The sequence below is a fragment of the Crassostrea angulata genome, chromosome 6, assembly GCF_025612915.1.
Source record: "Crassostrea angulata isolate pt1a10 chromosome 6, ASM2561291v2, whole genome shotgun sequence".
Taxonomy (NCBI): domain Eukaryota; kingdom Metazoa; phylum Mollusca; class Bivalvia; order Ostreida; family Ostreidae; genus Magallana; species Magallana angulata.
This window is the reverse complement of record NC_069116.1, coordinates 921,480-942,502: the sequence shown is the minus strand read 5'-3', so window position 1 is coordinate 942,502 and position 21,023 is coordinate 921,480. Positions and strand designations below refer to the sequence as shown.

The 21,023-nt window shown below is 31.4% G+C and overlaps 2 protein-coding genes across 2 annotated transcripts; both read right to left on the bottom strand.

Moving 5' to 3' along the window:
- Positions 1 to 5,447: 5,447 nt before the first annotated feature.
- LOC128189721 (uncharacterized) lies at positions 5,448 to 8,465 on the bottom strand. The gene is made up of 6 exons (XM_052861456.1): positions 8,066 to 8,465; positions 7,768 to 7,826; positions 6,611 to 6,754; positions 6,143 to 6,335; positions 5,996 to 6,027; positions 5,448 to 5,853 (listed from the first exon to the last, which is right to left on the bottom strand). Exons 1-6 carry the CDS (start codon positions 8,134 to 8,136, stop codon positions 5,729 to 5,731), a joined length of 624 nt encoding a protein of 207 aa, XP_052717416.1. The 5' UTR covers positions 8,137 to 8,465; the 3' UTR covers positions 5,448 to 5,728.
- Positions 8,466 to 9,733: 1,268 nt separating this feature from the next.
- On the bottom strand, positions 9,734 to 14,171 carry LOC128189725 (uncharacterized). The gene is made up of 6 exons (XM_052861461.1): positions 13,910 to 14,171; positions 13,729 to 13,787; positions 11,684 to 11,827; positions 11,311 to 11,530; positions 11,170 to 11,201; positions 9,734 to 10,465 (listed from the first exon to the last, which is right to left on the bottom strand). Exons 1-6 carry the CDS (start codon positions 13,981 to 13,983, stop codon positions 10,011 to 10,013), a joined length of 984 nt encoding a protein of 327 aa, XP_052717421.1. The 5' UTR covers positions 13,984 to 14,171; the 3' UTR covers positions 9,734 to 10,010.
- Between the last annotated feature and the right edge of the window lie 6,852 nt (positions 14,172 to 21,023).

Below are 21,023 nucleotides of genomic sequence, written 5' to 3'. Positions count from 1 at the left end.
ATTTGAATTCTTTAATAATAATTTAGAAAAACAAGGCTTGTTCTTTTTTTTAAAATATGTTAATATGTATAAAGTCAAGTGGAATTTATACGTTTTCCATGCCCATCGTATTGTGACGTATGCGGGTAAAACCATCTGTTAGTTTTTTAGCAGATGAAAGAAGGCGTTAGAATCCGATTTGATTTTTTTTCAATTATCCTACATTTGTGCAAGATAATGTTTCAAAATATGTTGTTAGTAAATTTCATCACACATTGATAAAATCCCTGTCTTTGACTAAGTTGTATCGAATAGGACACCGATTCCAGTTGTGATTTAGCCTTATAACAGTTGTACACTGACTTACACATTAGCATTTTTATTAAATGTCTGCTGATAAAACATTTAACCTAGTAGATTGCATATATCTGTTGCTTTTTACTCTATATAATGTACAAAACAGTACATCAAGCTAAGTAATGAATAACATTGTTAAAAGAATAACACAACGGTGACTTACTTTTAAACGAGGCATGATTAATCCAACATATGCAAAAAATGGGAAAGAATTCTATCTTTACCATAGACACAATAATCAAAAATTCCAAACTGTCAATGTGACATTGAATTGATTAACATCAAAAACATTCTCGGCAATAAAACATTTGTATGACAGCTTTGATTATAAAAGGATTATAACGTTTTTGATAAATTGTTACATCATTGATATTTATGTAATAAGGACGTTGTTATATATTTAAAACCAATATACTTAACTTTCCGATATTATTAAATTAAATTGAGTTTAAGTACTTGGTAAAATTGATGAATATAGAAGTAATCTTAAATGGATGTTAACAGCAAAAAAAACTTCCGTATTATACAGCTATTCTTCTGGTAACTACTGGCTTTCAAAGTTTCATTGATTTTTTTCTTTCACCATTTCTGCAGATATTAACAATGAATTTAAACTATAAAAAAACTATCAAATGCTGAATTTGAGGAAAAGCATTACTCATTTTTGTCTCACTTTATTTCATTTTTAAAAAATACATTCTAACATCGATAAAATCGAGGAAGTTGTTTTATAGCCCAGAGTATCAGAACGGAAATTTTCATAGCTTAAAATGAAGGGTTTTAATTATAAAATATTTTAAATCGGATTTATGCAACTGTTTTTCAAAGAACTCGTAATTAATGTTAATGTTAACGATTTAACAATTATCTTGTGTCATTCTAAAACGTATAATTGGGTCTTCCGTTTCAAATGGAAGACAATCTTGTTGCTTTTATGAATTCATGTCAGCTTTAAGTGAGATAGATGTGCGTTATTTTGGGATTGTATTTATTGCTAATTGTATGAAAATTGATATAAAAAAACACCTTTTAATTGAAGTTGTGTATTATAAGGCTGTAATGCAACTTAATTTACTTACAAGGTTAGCTACAGCCAGTGGAATACTAATTTTAGCTGAACAATGAATGCCTAATATATTAAAATACAAGATAAATAGTTTCCAGAACTATAATACTATGCATGAGTATATGAAGGTTGCACCCTGATTTGTATGGCTGTAGGTGGGGAGGTAAAGGTGTATCGATGTACATACAATGTATGACTACACATACGGATTCTGGACCGTAGGTACAGACGATACCCATGATAGTCCTTTAATACATCAATGCGCAGTTTGATCTAAAAAACTGACCAGTTTCATAATTTCTTCGAATTTCTCTAACACGGACTGTCTAATTTCTTCCCAGAATTCCAATTTACGCAAGCGCAATTGAAGTCTTTTTTCAATTTAAGTAGTCAACCCACTGACAAAAACATAAGGATTTTGCATATTATAACATTGTCGAGAGAAGTAATATTCATTTCTGTAAATAAGGTTATTTAATTCACGTTACATAGCGGTGTCTCTATGATACAGCACCATCTGGTGTAAAATTTAGATGCTCGCTTTTGCATAAATTCTCCCGCTGATCTTTTTTTTTAGCTGATCATATATTATTTTGAATGTCCAAGTCTACTCGTATCATTTAATAATATCAGACGACACACATATCCTAGTAGAAAAGTTCAGAGAAGCAATCAATTTTGACTAATTACTAAATTTTGTCAGCACGCAATAATTCTAAACTTGCACATAGTCTTCAAAAATTTAGGAAGATTTAAATAAAGAAGTTATCCCATAGAAAAGGTTACGTGTTTTGTAGGCGGGTTCGGTTAAAAAAAAAATACAATTCCTGATATGAATCATGAGTACATACTGTTTATATCAATGCTTGCTACCCTTTGAAAATTTAACTCGCCATTAAACATCTCATTTTTTAAAGAATTTTTGAAACGATTACACAAACTGTGTTCGACAAATAGTTTTCCTAAAACATTTTCTTCCTTTCTTTTTCAAAACACGTTTTATATACAGGCTTTCAATCACAACACGTTTTTATAACAAAAGCAGAACTGAAAGTTTAGTCATTATAATCGTTTGACACCATATCACATATTTTCAACCCCCCAGCAACAACGGAAGACCTACTCGTGGCTTTGCCACGAGCTCTGCTCAAGTTTACTTTTATATTTTGATATTCACAGTTGTAAATATGCGTCCTGAAACTATAGAATAGCGAAAAAGTTAACTTCTGCTAAAAAAAATTCTATGATGTCACTCTGATTATGCGCTTTCGTTTGATAGTTATATTACTCTAAACATACTAAAACGGCAAGGTTAATAATTCTGACCTATTTGCCTTTTGCAAACGTAAATTACAGTAAAAAAAATAATTGTCAAAAAGGTCACCGGGATATGACCTTGGTTAGTATTTGATAAAACCTTCTGACCTTCTGACAAATCCTTTTGGCTTCACGGGATTTGATTACGTGATCAGTCAAGTTCATATAAATGTTCTATAATTAATACATATATGCAAATTAAAAATGTCAGATTTTTTTATTTCTCACAAAAGTATTAACAAATGTTCCGTAAAAAGACTTGTAGAAAAATTGAATTGAATCAGATTGATATTTGCTATTTACATTTGATTTCTCGTCAAAAATAAACATTGATATCCTTTAAAATCCGATATAGATCAAATTAAGAACATTGCTTATTATGCTACATTTTTTGACCAAAAATTATGTCCGTTTATTTAAATAATAGTATGTGCATATAGAGCCAGAAAATGACCTAACCTAACCTTGCTAAATTTTTACATAATGAGTAAGTGAATTGTAATATTTAGCTCAGAAAATGAAAATAAAACATACAGTCTGACTGAATGATTTAGTAATTTATATCAAACAGTGTTTAGTAGTCCCCTACCGGTTTTCACCGAAGGGGACTATAGCTTTCTTCTGCGTCCGTCTGTCCGTCCGTCTGTCTGTCCGTCCGTCCGTCCGTCCGTCCGTCCGTCTGTCTGTCCCACTTCAGTTTTCCACACTTTTTTTTCTTTATGCGTTTGAGGAATAATATGAAATTTGCTGAACAGCTTCAAAATGTCAAGCTACAGATCAAGTTCACACGTCTGGGTGAGATCTTTTCGAGAAAATTAATTTTTTTATATTCCAAGTTTTTAATGTTCGGGCTAAGTGTGTATTTAATAAACGAGGAAAGTATGTTGTCAGTAATAATATCGTGCATTTCTTGGATCATTCCATTTTTTGTTTCTAGCAAACAAATAAGTTCTGTAAAATAGTGTCAAGCATTGTGTTGTAGATTTAATCGACAGGGTTTTATTTATTACTACAATCGGGTTCGTTATCCGGTTGGTCTGTTAAGACGGTAAGAAATGACATTCTGCATAAAAGTGCATTATTTTCACAAATTTCTACAAACCGGTAGGGGACGTGTATTGCTTATGCAATACTCTCAGAATGCTTGTTTAATTATTCGAGTGAATGAATTTGCAAGTTCTCAGGAAAAGAACTGTACTGGTTGAAACGCATTTTCTTGTAGTAAAGTTTTCATAAGAGAAAAGTTGTTTAGTTTAGGCCACTTGAGTCACGTAGTCGTAGGTTACCTTTTGCCTTTTATTTTTGTCCTTCGTCGTGCGTTTTTGTCGCCTGTTAACATTTTTTTGTATTTAACTCTACTTTAAAACTAATTGGTCAATTGTTACCACATTGTAAATCTAAATTGCAAGAAATATGACATTTATTTACCATCTTTGAGCCGTTTTGTCAGAGCCAGATATGCAATATAAAACCATTCATTTCAATTGCCCAAAGAGAAGGGCTCCAGGCCTCATAATGGGGGATGAGGTACAATGGCAAAAATGGCATTTGTCGTCTGTTAACAATCTGGCGATTTTAAGTTATTCTTCTCACTTTGTCATATTAAATTTAAAATGTGTATTAATATGGGAAAATTATTTTGATTTTTGTATGAATGGAGCATGGTCTCTTTTACCAAACGTATATAATGTTTGCGTCTTGAGCTTGAGCTAGAGTAAAGATGATCCGAGATCCCTCCGATTCTTACCCCTTCTTCTTCTAAAGTATTGATATTTGCAAACAGCAGACAATAAAAGCGGAATTAACAGTTACTGGAGATTTGGATAAAGGTTAAGTCTCAAAACGCCAAAATGAAGCTTTAAATACAAACCTAAGACTTCCTCACAGGTCCATCTCTGTGTTATGGTACACTGATGGCAGTAAAGGCAAGCTGGTTCTTTATAAGAATATAATGACATTTTGCTTTTGTTTATTAGATGAACATTCCATCTGCTTGATTGTAAATTTAATGAATTAACAAATAGGTATTTGGAAAAATTCTGCACATAAAAAGTTAACATCCAAAACTATGCTAGAATACAGGTAACAATATTTTTTAATGTAAAGCAAACAATCTTAAATCATTTTTTAATTATGGTTTGTTTGTTTGTTTTGTTTTTGTTTTTGTTTTTTAATGATTTGTAATATTACAGTACCGATCAGACCCAACCTAACAGAAAGTAAACCCAAATTAAACCCTGGGTTTACTTTCAGGGTTTACTCTTCGTTTACTCTGGGTTTACTAAAGCAGACAATGAGGAAAACCCAAGAAACCCCTGAAAAAAATCCAATCAGAAGTAGACTCCTGAAGCAGACGCAACTTGTGTATTTCGAATATACACGGGGTGAGAATTACAGGCAATTGAATTGGATAATTATATAAAAGACGGGTCTGCTTCACATCTCAATTTTAAACCCAAATGCAAACCGCGAGTGAACCCAAAGTAAACCCTGAGTTGCCCAAAAATGAAACCCAACTGGGCACAGATTTTCCAATAGTAAACTTGTAGTAAACCCCAAATATACCCAAAAGTAAACCCGGGATTTAGTCTGGGTTTACCCTAGTGTTAGAGTTTGTTTAATCGGTAATGTTTTTTAAATTGATCTTATAGAAAAACTGCTTCTAATATGGGTACCTATCTATAATTCCACATTTGAATATGCATTAAATAAACAAACAAAAATAATATCAACTTCTCATAATTTTAACGATCTGTATATAACACAAACCTGATTGACTTATTAAAAGAAACAGTTAACATTAAAAAAAAAGTTTTAAAAAGTTACAATCAAATTTAATCTAGCACTGTAAAAATGTTAATGTAATGTAATATTCAAAGCATTTTCTTCTAAATACATCAGTATATATGTAGTATGTTTGATATACTGAGGAAAGTGTAATCTACCACTAGCCTTTTGTTTTTCCTTTTTTTCCATTTGATTGTTAAATGTTACAGAAATGAAAAAAACCTACATGTATGAACAATGTAATTCATCGTAAGCTGAGTTCAAAGCATCATTATTGATCAGATCTTGATGACTGCTAGTCAAATGGCGAAGTGTACAATAGTTTTGGCGAATTGTGTCATTTCTTTCTACAAACAAATAAAACGTATGCATTCAATAACCAATTTTCACATCGGTATAACAACAAATTATTTCAAAAACTAGTGGGATACATTTGTATGTTTGATTATAAACAAGATTTCACATTATAAGCTTTCACACTATAAGTACCTGAAGAATTTTTCGTCGCCATTTTTATATCTCTGAAATAACAAATATACATGTCTATATATTTTTTTGATAGATCTTATTTAATTTACAAACATTTTTCGACGGTAAACATGCAATCATTTAACAGAAAACAAAAAAGTTTGGTACCGCTTAATTTTCCATCGCAGGTATAAAACATTAGCTGGAATAACGACTGTCATTATAAAAACCACAAAGCCAAAAGTGACCATAATTAAAAGGCGATATCTTGTAGAATCTTGCGCAGAATTGATTGATCTTTCGTTTTGTGATCTGTTTAAGGTGAGGTCTATTCCGTTACTGTTCGGGGCTATTGAAGAATCTGGTGAAGTTAAATACTAATTTTTTTTATGTTATTTATAACTGAAACTATCATTGCAGAAATAATATTTTCTCTGGTGCAATTTGAAAGATATTGGAAATTTGATTTTTTGAGATTACATCATTTATGCTTGTCCGTATGCTGATACTTTCAAGAACATTTACATTGATTTTTCATTTTGATTGATAATGGAAAACGTTATAAAAATTAAATTAAAATTTAGTGACGATTATGCATTAATAAAGCAATACTGTTTAATCGTGTGAAAAACTAACATTTTTGTTCCTGTCGTGGCTGACATCCAGTCTGAATATCACACAGGTGAGCTTCACACTCACATGGCGTTGAACAGAGATAACCATAGAATCCTGACATACAGGGTGTTCCACAATTCCATCCAATGCTTCCATTCATACACACTGCAATAGAAGAGTTAATATAGATTATCTAGCGACTTCTTGATACTTATCATTTTTTTTTTACCAAGACACAGGTTATTTTTTTTTATAACTAGATTGTAAAGGTGTATTTTCCTATAATAAACGGTATAAAAACTTTGAGAAATAGAGAATAATACATACCCTTTTCCATATCACAGCTTGTATCAGCCCGAGACTCCAATATAAGCCCGAGGGCCGAAGGCCCGAGGGATGATATTGGTCGAGGGCTGATACAAGCTGTGATATGGAAAAGGGTATCTATTATTATATTTATTAAATACTTAGTAATAAATTTAAAAAAAACAACCCATCAACTTGAACAAATTGATTATTCATATTATTTGAAAATAGTCTGCACATATACATGTATTTAATAAAAATATGAGTTCTTCTTGTTTTAACAAACATGAAGATACAGAACGGAATTTCATCAGGTTTTAACAGTTGACTGCTTTAAACATTAGCTAGCATTTGAAGTTTTCAACTGCACTTAAAAATGTCCACTGTAACTGAAAATATTATATTTTTCGTCTGTAAACATGCAAAAATGCCGAAGCGAAAAAAGGCAGAGGAGTTCCGAAAGTGGTGTGATACGGATCCGTATCAGCCCTCGAGGGCTGATAACCTGTATCAGCCCCGGAGGCCGATACGGATTTTGTAATGTCATCTGTATCACATATGCCAAAAACCTGTATATATTACTAAGTTTGTAATAAACCAGAATATAGTACGTGATTATAGAAAATTATATAGTATTAATGTAAAATTAATGAAATAACCATGATATACTTTGATCGCTGTATCTGTTTAGTGTAAGTATGAAAGGTGTATGTATTCATTAAGGGAAGTGCTTCAACTTAATGGGAAAAAATGAATATCTGATGGATTGGCCGAGGAACAAAACGATGGACCGAAGGACCAACGGACGGACACATCCACATCAACCACCTTCCTACTTACCTACCTACCCACCTACATGCATGCATACATACCGCTACATTGACCAGTATTTGCGTCAAAGTATTCATTGTAGCAACACCTAAATTTATTCCTAAAAAAGTAATGAAACATTTAATAAATGTAATATATTGATACGCATGCATAAATGAAAGCTTTTTAAGTTGTACATGTACAATGCATCACCGATTGTAAAGTTGATATTATACATTTCACAATAAAATATTTTTCTTTACATATCGATTTATTGTAGTTGGTTTTTAAAACTTAAAAAAGCATTTCAAATAATATTTTTGTTTATTTCATAAAGAACATGGACAATCAACAACTGACCTGTTACAATCTTTTGCAGAAACCGTCAATATAATTTGAATAATGATTAATACCGATCCCATTAACGACATGTTCTATGCAACAGTATTTGTCCTTTTTTAGCAATAATACCAAAAGTTCATTAAAAAGCTCTTAATAATTTGTTGAATTACAGGAAGTTAGTGTAACTCTGTTTTATGAATTTATAGTACAAAACATGGATTTAAGTGTCCTTTATAACTATCAATAACTTTTTTCCGTCTATAACGGTGCAAAATTAACGTCAATACCAAGTACCATGAAAGAAATAATTAATTATTCAGATTTATTTTGATTACGGATTTCCTTTTTAGTTATCTATGGGCAAATATATATACATCTGCAAGTGGTTTTAATATGTTTAAATGCAGAGATATTTAAAGTTCTTCGTAAATACTACTTATATGCAGCAAGCGCCGGTAATTGTACTTTCTTTCAAAAAAGGTATAAAAGTTATGCAACAACGTAGCACCCAACGATGTGTAGCTTCTGATTTGTGAACTCATAAACTTAATGTACTCGCTTATCGCGACTTTAAATGAATGTGAATTTCTAAGCAATAATAAGTAAAGTGTTTACAAACGAACACACAAATGAGCAAGCAGATTTGTGAGCAACTTGGAAAGTATAAAACTGCTTAAAATATGTTTTATCAACTATCTTAAAAGAGCAATGAGGAAATAAATGTCTTGTTTTTTATTCATATGAAGGTTGATTATTGTTACGTTGCAAACACATTGCAACTCCAATACAATTCGATGTAATAAAAGCAGACTATTTGACACATATTTGGTGGACACCAACAACCAAAAAACGGAGTAACTGTGAAATGAAACATTTGTTTTTACTTTCCAGTATTTCTATACTATGATTTTTTCAATACTATGATTTTTTAGGAGGTGTCCAAGTAGCGTAGTCGACAATGCACTCGCATTTCGCCGCTGCGACCCGAGTTCGATCCCCATGATCGACAGTGGTTGCATGTGATAGGGTATGGCGGTCGCCCGCTTGGACATGTCGGTTTTCTCCACTGGCAGGTACTCCGGCTTCTTCCCACACCAATGACCCCCTCGCGCTAACATCCGTGCCAACGAGAGATATTAATATAAGTTTTAAAACTTGCTTATCGATCGTTGTAAATAAATAAAGTTCAGGGTTCATGTTTTTTATACTATGATTTTTTAAAAGACAAACGCAAACTGTAATTAACAAAAATACTAAATGATTTTGATTTTCTCTGGATTTCAAGGATTGCCATTTCCCTGTGATATTGAAAATGTTGTGAATCTTTTTCAATGTTTCAACACGGAAGATATACTGTGTTCTATTGAGGAAACTTTTACTATGTATATTGCAAAGTTTAAACCGGCGCAATTAAAAAAAAATTGTAATTCACAAAATCATCATAAAGTTGAAACAATCGAAGACTTGATTGTTTTCAAACAACATATACTTCCTCAAAGGCAGCACAATATGTTGTTTATAAGTGTTGATTAAAACGTATGTAAACACCTTATTTCTGAAAGGACAAAAATGTAACAAAAACAAAAAAATGAACAACTCCTAAAAGTATTGATTAAAAATAATTTATTTATTGTAGTGAACGTTAACACATTGTATCAAGAACTGTAAACATACCAAACGCAAAGTGAAACTCGTGCAAAATAACTCGAACGATACAAAATGCAAAAATTACAAAATTATATTAATCATGTAATGATAAAGTTTAATACAATAAGTAAGTGTAATAGTACACTTTATATGTCAGGGCCATTTGTTATCTTTTTTCAAATATTATTATTGGGGTTTATTTAATAGAACGTTGTAATAAAAATATATAATCGTCTGCATTATGGTTTTGTTTCCGTCGATGACATATTTTGCAACATCCTGATTTGAACAAAAAAATCATTTGAATAAAAGAATTTCAAAGAGGAATATTACTCTCTGACAAACATCGTTTTACATCCTGGGAACCTAGAGAGATAGAATTTTGGATGGATGATATCAAAGGCAGAGATCGGTGTCTTCGAATAATAAGGTCAGGTTTCAGTTCGGTGATACCTAATCGCAGGAAAGCATATCCGTCATCATCATAAGCAATGTTTTTCTTTGCAATGCAAACACTCTGTCTCTTCCTAAGCAACAGCCGACTATAATCTTCATCGTCTTCATGATAATTATCATAAATAATTGACAGTAAATGTCTACTTTTAACTGAATCACTTGTCATTCTCGTCCTACTCGATGTAAAACAAGATTCCTCACTAATATTACTGTTACGAATCATTTGAGAATGCCTAATGTCATCGTAACCCAAAGAGCGATCAATAGTTGGAGAGTTGTTAGTCCTAGAACATTGATGTACCCCTACAGGCCTGCCTAAAAGACGAATTGATAAACTGCACAATTGAGTAAAGGCAACCTACAAAATATGCACCTCAAATTTGATGAAAAATGCATTTTACTGATAGATATTGTTTATATATTTTTGACTTGACATTAATGATCAAATGTTCCAATACGCAACCTGGTGACGTCACAAGGACAGGATATTTAATGAATGTAAAAGCTATAAGAAATCAATTTGATGCATGCAATTAAAATGCACAAATAACATAACACAGTACTGCTCAAATCATAAACGAAGAGATTTATTTAACTACATGTATACAAAAGATAAACATAAACCGGCCTATGTATTTCTATATAGTTAATGTCAAAATTTACGAACAAAATTATACAAATTGAATTTCCGACATTTCTTAACTTAATATATCATCATAATTTGACGTCAATTGAATATATATATTATATTTACAGTAAGATACATCAGTATAGATTAAACATTTCATTTAGGTATTTTAAGTGAATATCTTGCATGAAATATGCAGCCTTAACTCACCCGCGAAATTATTTTTTAAATTTAACACAGTGTTATCTTTGTAAGCAAGCACACATATTTTCTTAACAGTGTTGAAATTATTAGAGTAAGAATGATATCTTTTATGAAAACAATAATATATATATATAACAGATACGATAACTAGCAGTACAACTAAATTAATCAACTTAGAATAATTTACCTGGTTTCAAATCCATTAATCTTCTGATACATCTAAAATAAACGTAGTGTTGAGTTGTTGTCATTTTTTAAATGCATGCGACTTTCAGTAAATATGCTGTCAATAAATTAACATTATAGTAAATAAAAGAATGTTTTGTACCCCTTTCTAAAATAAAATGATGTTCCACAAACGACGAATGTTGTTAAGGAACCAATCAAAAGAAAGCTCACAAGAATCCATGGTTGTTTTTCATTTGACTGAATAGGCTTTTTTCTCACCGCGCTTTCACTTGTTTGATGTATACCCATTTGGTATGTAGATTCTGTGAAAACTGTCTTTGAAAAGGCTGTAGATATCTTATTCAAAGTTTGGAGGGGTGCTTTAACATAAGAAATCATTTCCTATAATCATGTATTTATTTTTTTAAGTAAATGTGTCAAAAAATATATATATAAGCGGTTTTTCAATCTTCATTCTCTTTCGCAATAAAAGAAGCGATACATGACGATGTTAGAGCTAATGCTTCACTCACATGTCTCATTATGTGATGACTGACACCCAGTCTGTATATCACACAGGTGAGCTTCACACTCGCATGGCGTTGAACAGAGATAACCATAGAATCCTGACTTACAGGATATTTCACAATTCCATCCAAAACTTCCATTTTTACACACTGAAAAAAGTTTACGAGAACACTTATATCCAGATTTGAACATTTTAAAAAATTATTTCGTAAAGATTTTTAAAATCAAGGAAAATAATTTTTAAAGATTTTAACAACCCTTGTATAAAAATAATCCCAAACATGTATACCTATTTTAAAAATGTAATATTCTTGAATATGCAGTGTTCAAAATACTCGCTTTCTAGCTGAAAAATCTTTTGCAAATTACTGACAATATATTAGTTGAGCTAATACTAATTTTTCTTGAAACATTTATTTGAGCCTTAAAAGTCTTTATAAGTAGTATTTGTTGGTTTACAATATCATTTATTTTTTCTCTCCTACCCTCTCAGTAAAATTTAACAGTTTACTGTTTATATGAACAAACTTTAGAATCATTTTTACATTTTTATTATAACAAAATGTAAAACTCTTTTTTGTTTTGGCTGATTTCTTTAAATTTCTTTAAAACAAAGCAGATTATGACAAATTTTATATTTGATGGACCGGAGGAATTTAGAATAATGTCGGGTAAATACAATTATTAAGTAATCGAAGGGATTTTGTTGTTTTATTACAGATTAATTAGTTTCGTCTATTTTGTATGTGTATTCAAATTTGAAAGTGATCTATTGAAAGTGATCTATTGAACTGCCGGTCAATAGACTGCGATCTATTCGACCGCCGGTCAATAGACTGAGATTTATTGGACCGTCGACGTATTCTAGAAAAAACTTTAATTGCTACAAGATTAAAAGATAACTTTATTATGCTTATTTTACTATTGTTCTTAAAAGTTATCTTTTAGGTCATCTAAGTATTGATTACAATGACTTGAATGCACAATATACATAATATACATACTGATATTACATAACAATAGTGCAACTTTCCAGGTTAACCATAATTTAAGAAATATACCAAATGACTGCACCGCTCTTGAATTTCCATCTATTAATTATATAGAGTAAAAGATGAATAAACAACGATATTTTTGTTTTATACTCTGCATAAACAGAAAAGCAAGTCTTTCATTCATTTATCATACATTAATATAATAAAGATTTTCTACGGTATTGACTGAATTATGAGCCCTATGTGTCGCTTAATCTTGATCATTAAACTACTACAAGAAGTCAAATTTAACAGTATGAAATAACACAGTATAAACCGTAAGTTAGTTATCTGACCGCATAATTGCTAGATGAATGACGACGACTGACAAACATATCCCTATTCATTTACATTTAATTAAACACCAGAATATGTACTTGAATAGATATGATAAATTCATCACGTTAATTCTGCTAAAATGTGCTTATAAAAGCAGTTTCTTTTTTCAAGTTATTTTAATAGATCAGTAGATTAAATTAAAGGTGGTGACATCAAAAGTATGGTCACCATAACACTTCTCCGGAGACAGAGTTTAAGTATCTAACCTAATTGAGACAAATGCTATTCCATACACCATTTGATTTTAACAATTTACAAAATACATATTATACAATCATTAATTTTATCAATACTATTAAAAAGAATATCGGTTGTTTAATGCATAATTATCTGTTAATAAATGTGCCACGAATTGTTTCTTCTGAAAACAATTAAAAGAATTAATTATCACAAGTACACCCCGATGAAGATATATAAAGATATCCTAAAACATGGGAAAATCGGTTGGTTGTTTCACCATATCTGATGCCATTGATTGAACTTTAGACTTGGGGAAACAATGTTTCTCTTGTCGCATTAGGTCAGGTTAACGATGAAGATCAAGGCCTTGATAAATCTTTACTAGATATGCTATAATTGCAAATTTTACTTAAAAGACCAATAGAGATGTATATGCAGAGATAGAGGAAAAGAGAATTAGAATAAATACAGAGAAAATACAACAAAATCATTCATACCTGTACATTCCTTAGATTTTTCGTTAAAATATTCATTGTAGCAGCAGATTGTATTAACCCTTTAAAAGATATGAACTTTGTATGAACCTTATTGCTGGACATTAAACATTGACAAAGTATTGATAAGTTGAAGTTAGAAAAATGAATAATTAAATGTAAACGAATAATGAAAATCACTAACCTGTTACAGGGGGTTGTAAAAACAACAGCAAAATAGATGTAAATAATCTCAAATAAAAGCCACGTGCGAGACATGGTGTCTTAACAGTAGATGCTTTCTTTGGAATAAATATAAGCAATTCGGAAGTTTTGGAAGAAACAAACAACGATGATATGTCGGGCTTCAGAGTTAAAGTTAAAAAAGTATATTGGTTTAAGCTGTCATCATTCGTACGATTTACTAAAACATGACATGAAGAGGAAATATGTGTATCTTTCCTCATTATTTTTTAAAAAAAGGATCGTACGTTTAACATACAAGTTCATTTACGCGATGGAGTTTTGTTATACGAATACAGAACTTTATGGCTGAAGCTCGGTGAAAAGTGAACTGCGTTCTTAAACGCAGTTAGCAATTCAAAACTTAGAATTCACATTTTGGACCTGAATTTTTCAGGGTCATCTACTGGTGGTATACCATTACCACCCTGAAAATATGGTGAAGTGGTCATCTCTTCTTTTTGAGATTCGGGATTATTTGCAATTGAAAGGTAAACTGCGTTCTTGAACGCAGTTAGCAATTCAAAATTTAGAATTTATATTTTGGACCTGAAATTTTCAGTGTCATCTACTAGTGGTATACCATTACCAGCCTGAAAATATGGTAAAGTGGTAATCTCTACTTTTTTAAATTCGGACTTATTTGCAATTGAAAAGTGAACTGCGTTCTTGAACGCAGTTCGCATTTCAAAATTTAGAATTCACATTTTGGACCTGAAATTTTCAGGGTCATCTACTGGTGGTATACCATTACCACCCTGAAAATATGATGAAGTGGTCATCTCTACTTTTTGAGATTCGGGCTTATTTGCAATTGAAAAGTGACTTAAGGCAACGTACAAAATATTCATCTAAAACTTGATTTTAAAAATGAGTAATTTTGAAAATGAATGTGGTACTATTTATCCTCAGTCAAAATTAAATTAACGCATAAATATTGTTAACAAATGTTTTTGACTTATACAATAATAAACTTTTGTTCAAATAGGCGAACAGGTAACGTTACACCGCAGTATTAATGAATGTTAAAGTTATAAGAAATCGGTTTGACGCATGTGCATGCAATTCAAATTCAACAAATAAAACTCGATTTTTGGTAACACAGAGACTAAAATAAATATACAAAATCACTGCAAAAATCATAAACAAATATATATTTTACTTTGGAATAGAAAAACATAGAACAGCTTTTGTATTTCCATGCAGTTATGTCAAATTCTTGAAAAAAAATTTACCGATTGAATTTTCGACATTTGTGAACTTACACCGTCATTATATGACGTAACTTATGTGGACAGTAAAGTACATCAGCATAGATTAAACATTTCATTCATGCATTTTTAGTATTTATCTTGCATGCAATTTCAATATGCAGAATTAACTCGCTTGCGAAATGGATTTGCTTTCAGAAAATGTATTGTTTTCTTAATTTGCAAACAGTAACATTTTTTTTTATCTATGTTAATATTATTTGATAAGGACGATGATTTTATGAACTCAATGGTCTATATAACAAAATGATGAGATAGCTTGCAGTGCTTTTAAATTTATTTTTACTGAGAGTACTTTACCTGGATACAGATCCATTAATCTTCTAAAAATCTGAAATAAACGAAGCGTGGTGTTGTTATCATTTTTGTAAATTCCTAGGACTTTCAGTAAATAATTATCAATTAATTAAAATTAAATAAAAAATTTTTGTACCGCTTTCTTAAAAAAATGTTCCGACAAGGACGAATGTTGTAAAGGAATCAATCAAAAGAAAGTTCACAAGAATTTATGGTTGTTTTTCATTTGACTGAATATGCTTTTGTCTCACCGTGATTTCATGTATATCTCCTTTGCCTGTTGATTCTGTGAAAACGCTCGTTGAAATGGCTGTGGATATCGTATACAAAGTTTTAAGCGGTGCCTTGACATACGAATTACTTAATATAATTATTTTTCATATTATTTATTAACAATAATCTCTAACACTGTGTTAACGGATAGAAATAAAATATAAAAGACTTCTCCGTGTTCATTTTTCTGCATACATGGACGAATACATAGCATTATTATAGCTAATGGTACTCTTACTTGTCTCAATCTGTGGTGGCTGACACCCAGTCTGTTTATCACACAGGTGAGCCTCACACTCACATGACGTGCGACAGAGATAACCATAGAGTCCTAACGTACAGGGTGTTTCACAATTCCATCCAAAGCTTCCATTTTTACATACTGAAAAAAAGGTAACGAGAACACTTATTTAGATTTGAGCAATATTTAAAATATATTTCATAAAGATTTTTTAAATGCGTTTTTTTTTTAATAAAAAAGATTTAAAAAAAAAAATTTGATGGCTTTGATAAAAAGATTAAAATGATGCAAAAATTATTAATAAATTATGATGATGATGAATAATTAAGCTTGGTTAACAAAGCTAAACAACCATTTACATCCTATTTAAGTGGGTTATTTTTCATTCATATAATATGAGTTAACGAAATGATCAAACCATAGCTATGAAAATTACCACAAGTGTTCATTATATATCTGCACACCAAGAACAATAATAATAAGAATATACGATTTTGTATACATCTTATATGTATTCGTAGTTTTATTCGTATTTTAGAAACCCTTTATCTTATTCACATTTTAACATTTTTAATGCTACACATGTAGTTTTGTAATATTCCTTTGCATTAACAAAAAACATGTGAAACGCACAGTAATACGTTGTCGGACATATTGTTTAAATGTGTAAAGAGTTAAACATGCAGCCATTGTGTTTACATGTTGTTTATGTCGTAAAAAAAACAGCTGCGGTTCAAAATTCAAAGATAAATGTTTTGAAATAGTCGATTGATCAATATGAGCATGGGTAATTTAAAATTGCATAGTGATTAATAATGCTTACATAGTGCGCAGAATTTTTCGACATATACCAAATGACTGCGCCGCTCTTGAATCTTCCTTTCAAAATTAATATAGTGTAAAAATTGAATGAAAATCGTTATTTCTGTTTGATACTCTGTTCAATATGAAAAAGCAAGTCTCTGATTCCTTAATGATACATTTGGCTGGTCGAGGCTATTGATTGAATTATGTGCTCTAATTTTCGCCTAATATTGATAATTAAACTACTGTTAGAAGTCAAACTTTACAGTGTAAAATAACCCAGTATAAGCCGTAGCATAGTCATCTGAACGCTAAATCCCTAGATTAATGACGATGACTGACAAACATATTCCTGCTATTCACTTACAATAAATAAACACCAATTAGAATATGCATCTGAATAAGTGTTTTAAAATTATCAACTTATTTCTGCTAAAACAAAGTGCTTATAAAAGCAGTTGAATGGTTTGTTTATGTTCTTTTAATAGATCAGCAGATTAAATTAAAGGTGGTAACATCAAAAGTATGATCACAATAACACTTCTCTAGAGAACAGAGTTAAGATATATAACCTAATTGAGACAAATGCTTTTCCATACATCATTTAGATGGTAACAATTGACAAAATACATAATAATTATAAGAAATTCATTAATTTTATCTGTTTTAAAATGCGTATTTATTTTTGATAAAAACTTAACGAGTTGGGTCTTATGAAAACACTAAAAAGAGTTATTTTTCACGGGTACGATGCTTGATGCTAAAATATATAGGTATCCTAAAACAAGAGACAATTGGTCAGTTGATTCACCATAGCTGCTGCCCCTGAGTGAATTCTAGACTTGCGGAAACGATGTTTTTCTTGTCGCACTAGTTCAGGTTAACGATGACGAGCAAGGCATTGATATATATCTTACTGGATATGCGATAATATTCTACATAAAAGCGGAAATGCAGACCAATAGGGATATATGTGCAGAGATAGAGAAAGAGATTAAGAATACAGAGAAAATGAAACAAAATCATTCATACCTGTACATTCTTTAGATTTTTCGTTAAAATATTCATTGTAGCAGCATGTTGTATTAACCCTTTTGAAAATATGATTCTTGTATGAACCGTATTGCTGGACAGTAAACATTGACAAAGTATTCATATGTTGAAGTTAGAAAAAAAAGCATAATTAAATGTAAATGAATAATGAAAATCACTTACCTGTTACAGGGAGCTGTAGAAACAACAGCAAAATAAATGTAAATAATCTCAAATAAAAGCCACATGCGAGACATGGTGTTTTAACAGTAGATTCTTTCTTTGGAATAAATATTAGTAATTCGGAGTTTTGGGAGAAACAAACAACGATGATATGTCGAGCTTCAGAGTGAAGTAGAAAGTATATTCATTTAAGTTGTCACAACTCTTACGATTTACAAAAACATGACACGAAGAGGAAAATTATGTATCTTTCCTCATTATTTTTTTATAATAAAGATCGCACGTTTAACTTAAATGCTCATTTACTCTATGAAGTTCTGTTATACGAATACGGAACTTTTTAGCTGAAGCTCGGTATACCATTTCGGTTTCAGATTTTCCTTTAGGATTGTAAACAACCATGACAGGCCTTATCCTTTACGTCAACACCGATAAAAAAAAACCAAGAAACCAAAGTTTACACTGAAAAATGTATTTTGAAAAAAGCTATCAAATAAACTATCTGGAAAAAATGACAAAATTAAAAAAGGCATTAGCTATAGTTTCCATAAATACACTCTCTCTCCCTCTCTCTCTCATTTCTCTCTCATTTCTCTCTCTCTCTCTCTCTCTATCCCACTGTGTTTTGTGCTTATGTTACATTTCTCTACTAAGTATTATGCGTATAATTAATACTTTTAAATTAGCTCATGTATTTTTCAAGCATGTTATCTCAATCAAACAGAATTATATTTTATATTTTTTAAGAGACGTGTTTTAATTTTGATTACATTTCCTCCACCACTGATGAAATAACGAACTTTTATTTATATGTCTTCCTGCTATGAAATGTGGTTACAACATATAGAGGGTTATGCTGCATACCAGTTGTGATACATATGCAGAGTCAGACGGAGAGAGAAAAAATAAAGAGAAAGTATAGCTAGATCATTCATACCTGTGTTCTTTTTAATTTTCGTTAACATATTCATTGTATCAGCATGTTATATGAATTCATGAATATTGTCCATTTGTGTTATCATTTATTTCTGTACATTTTTTTTAATCAATGCATGGATAAAAATTGAAATCGCACAAAAAGTAATAAAAACGCAACAACAAAATACGGTAAACAAACTTTTATTTGCGTGCGAGAAATTTTCGCAAGGTTTTCGAGAGCCTCCTTGTCGGGAATATTTACATGTATTGCCGTGGACCAGCATTTCGCTTTTATATTTGTCGGGAAAATTAGTCGCGAAATAAAGTCGTCACGAATAATAGTTGGTGTACAGTAAAAGTTCGATATTGTCAGTGGTAACCACGAACAAGACGTGGTATATCCAACAGTTGCTACCTTTTTACTTGATATGTATAAGTCATTACGAGTTCTCAAGGAAAAGGAACTATGTTAAAATGTCGTGGTTGGGAAATTAGAAAACAGAAAATATTTCTAGTTAAGTTGTCACTATTCGATTTCAAGCAGGACATGGAAAGGGAAGTTTAGATAGTCTTTCCTCATTATTTGTATAAAATCAAGGAAGCACATTTAACATTTACACCATACATTTATTACACGGAAATATGCGGCTCATCCACAACCGATTATTTTGTTTTTCTCTTAAAATAGCCAGTACGTAATATTCTTTTTTAACTGCAAAACACAAACAAGAGGCCCAGGGGCCACATCGCTCACCTGAACAACAATTGCCTTAATTCTGATCAAATTAGCATTACAGTATCAAAATATCTTGACAACTGAGTACAGTAAATCTTGCTAAAAAAAAAAATGAAAATCTGCCAATTAATATCCAACTCTTATTTTTTGGTAAATACCGAGCCCCTTTTGTTGTTGTACCTGTAAGAAGATTTTTCTCTATTCCTATAACCCCCTCCCCATTTCGTGGCCCCACTATTCCCTAGGGAATCATGGTTTCATCAAACTTAAATCTACCTTTAATCTCATAACCTGTGCTTTCACACTAAGTACTGAGTTTTGGACCGAAAACTTTCCCAGAATATTTTTAAAGATTGTAAAACTTGATCCCCCAATTGTGGCCCCACCCTACCCCCGGGGACCATGATTTGAACAAACTTGAATCTACACTACATGAGGATGCTTCCACTCAAATTTGATCTTTTCTGGCCTAATAGTTTTTGAGAAGAAAATTTTTAGAGATTTTCTCTATATATTCCTATGTAAAACTTGATCCCCCAATTGTGGCCCCACCCTACCCCCGGGGACCATGATTTGACCAAACTTGAATCTACACTACCTGATGATGCCTCCACTCAAAGTTGAGCTTTCCTGGCCTAATAGTTTTTGAGAAGAAAATTTTTAGAGATTTTCTCTATATATTCCTATTCAAAACTTGATCTCCCAATTGTGGCCTCACCCTACCCCCGGGGACCATGATTTGAATAAACTTGAATCAACACTTCCTGAGGATGCTTCCATTTTAATTTGAGCTTTTCTGGCCTAATACTTTTTAAAACAAATTTTTAAAAAGATTTTCTCTATAGTTTCCTATGTAAAACTTGATCCCCGAATTGTGACCCCACCCTACCCCCGTGGACCATGAATTGAACAAACTTGAATCAACACTTCCTGAGGATGCTTCCATTTTAATTTGAGCTTTACTGGCCAACTAGATTTTGAGGAGAAGATTTTTAAAGATTTTCTCTATATATTCCTATGTAAAACTTGATCCCCCAATTGTGGCCCCACCCTAGCCCCGGGGATCATGATTTGAACAAAATTGAATCTACACTACATGAGGATGCTCCCATTATAATTTGAGTCTTTCTGGCCTGATTGTTTTTGAGAAGATTTTTAGAGATTTTCTCTATATATTCCTATGTAAAACTTGATCCCCCAATTGTGGCCCCACCCTACCCCCGGGACCATGATTTGAACAAACTTGAATCTACACTACCTGATGATGCCTCCACTCAAAGTTGAGCTTTCCTGGCCTAATAGTTTTTGAGAAGAAAATTTT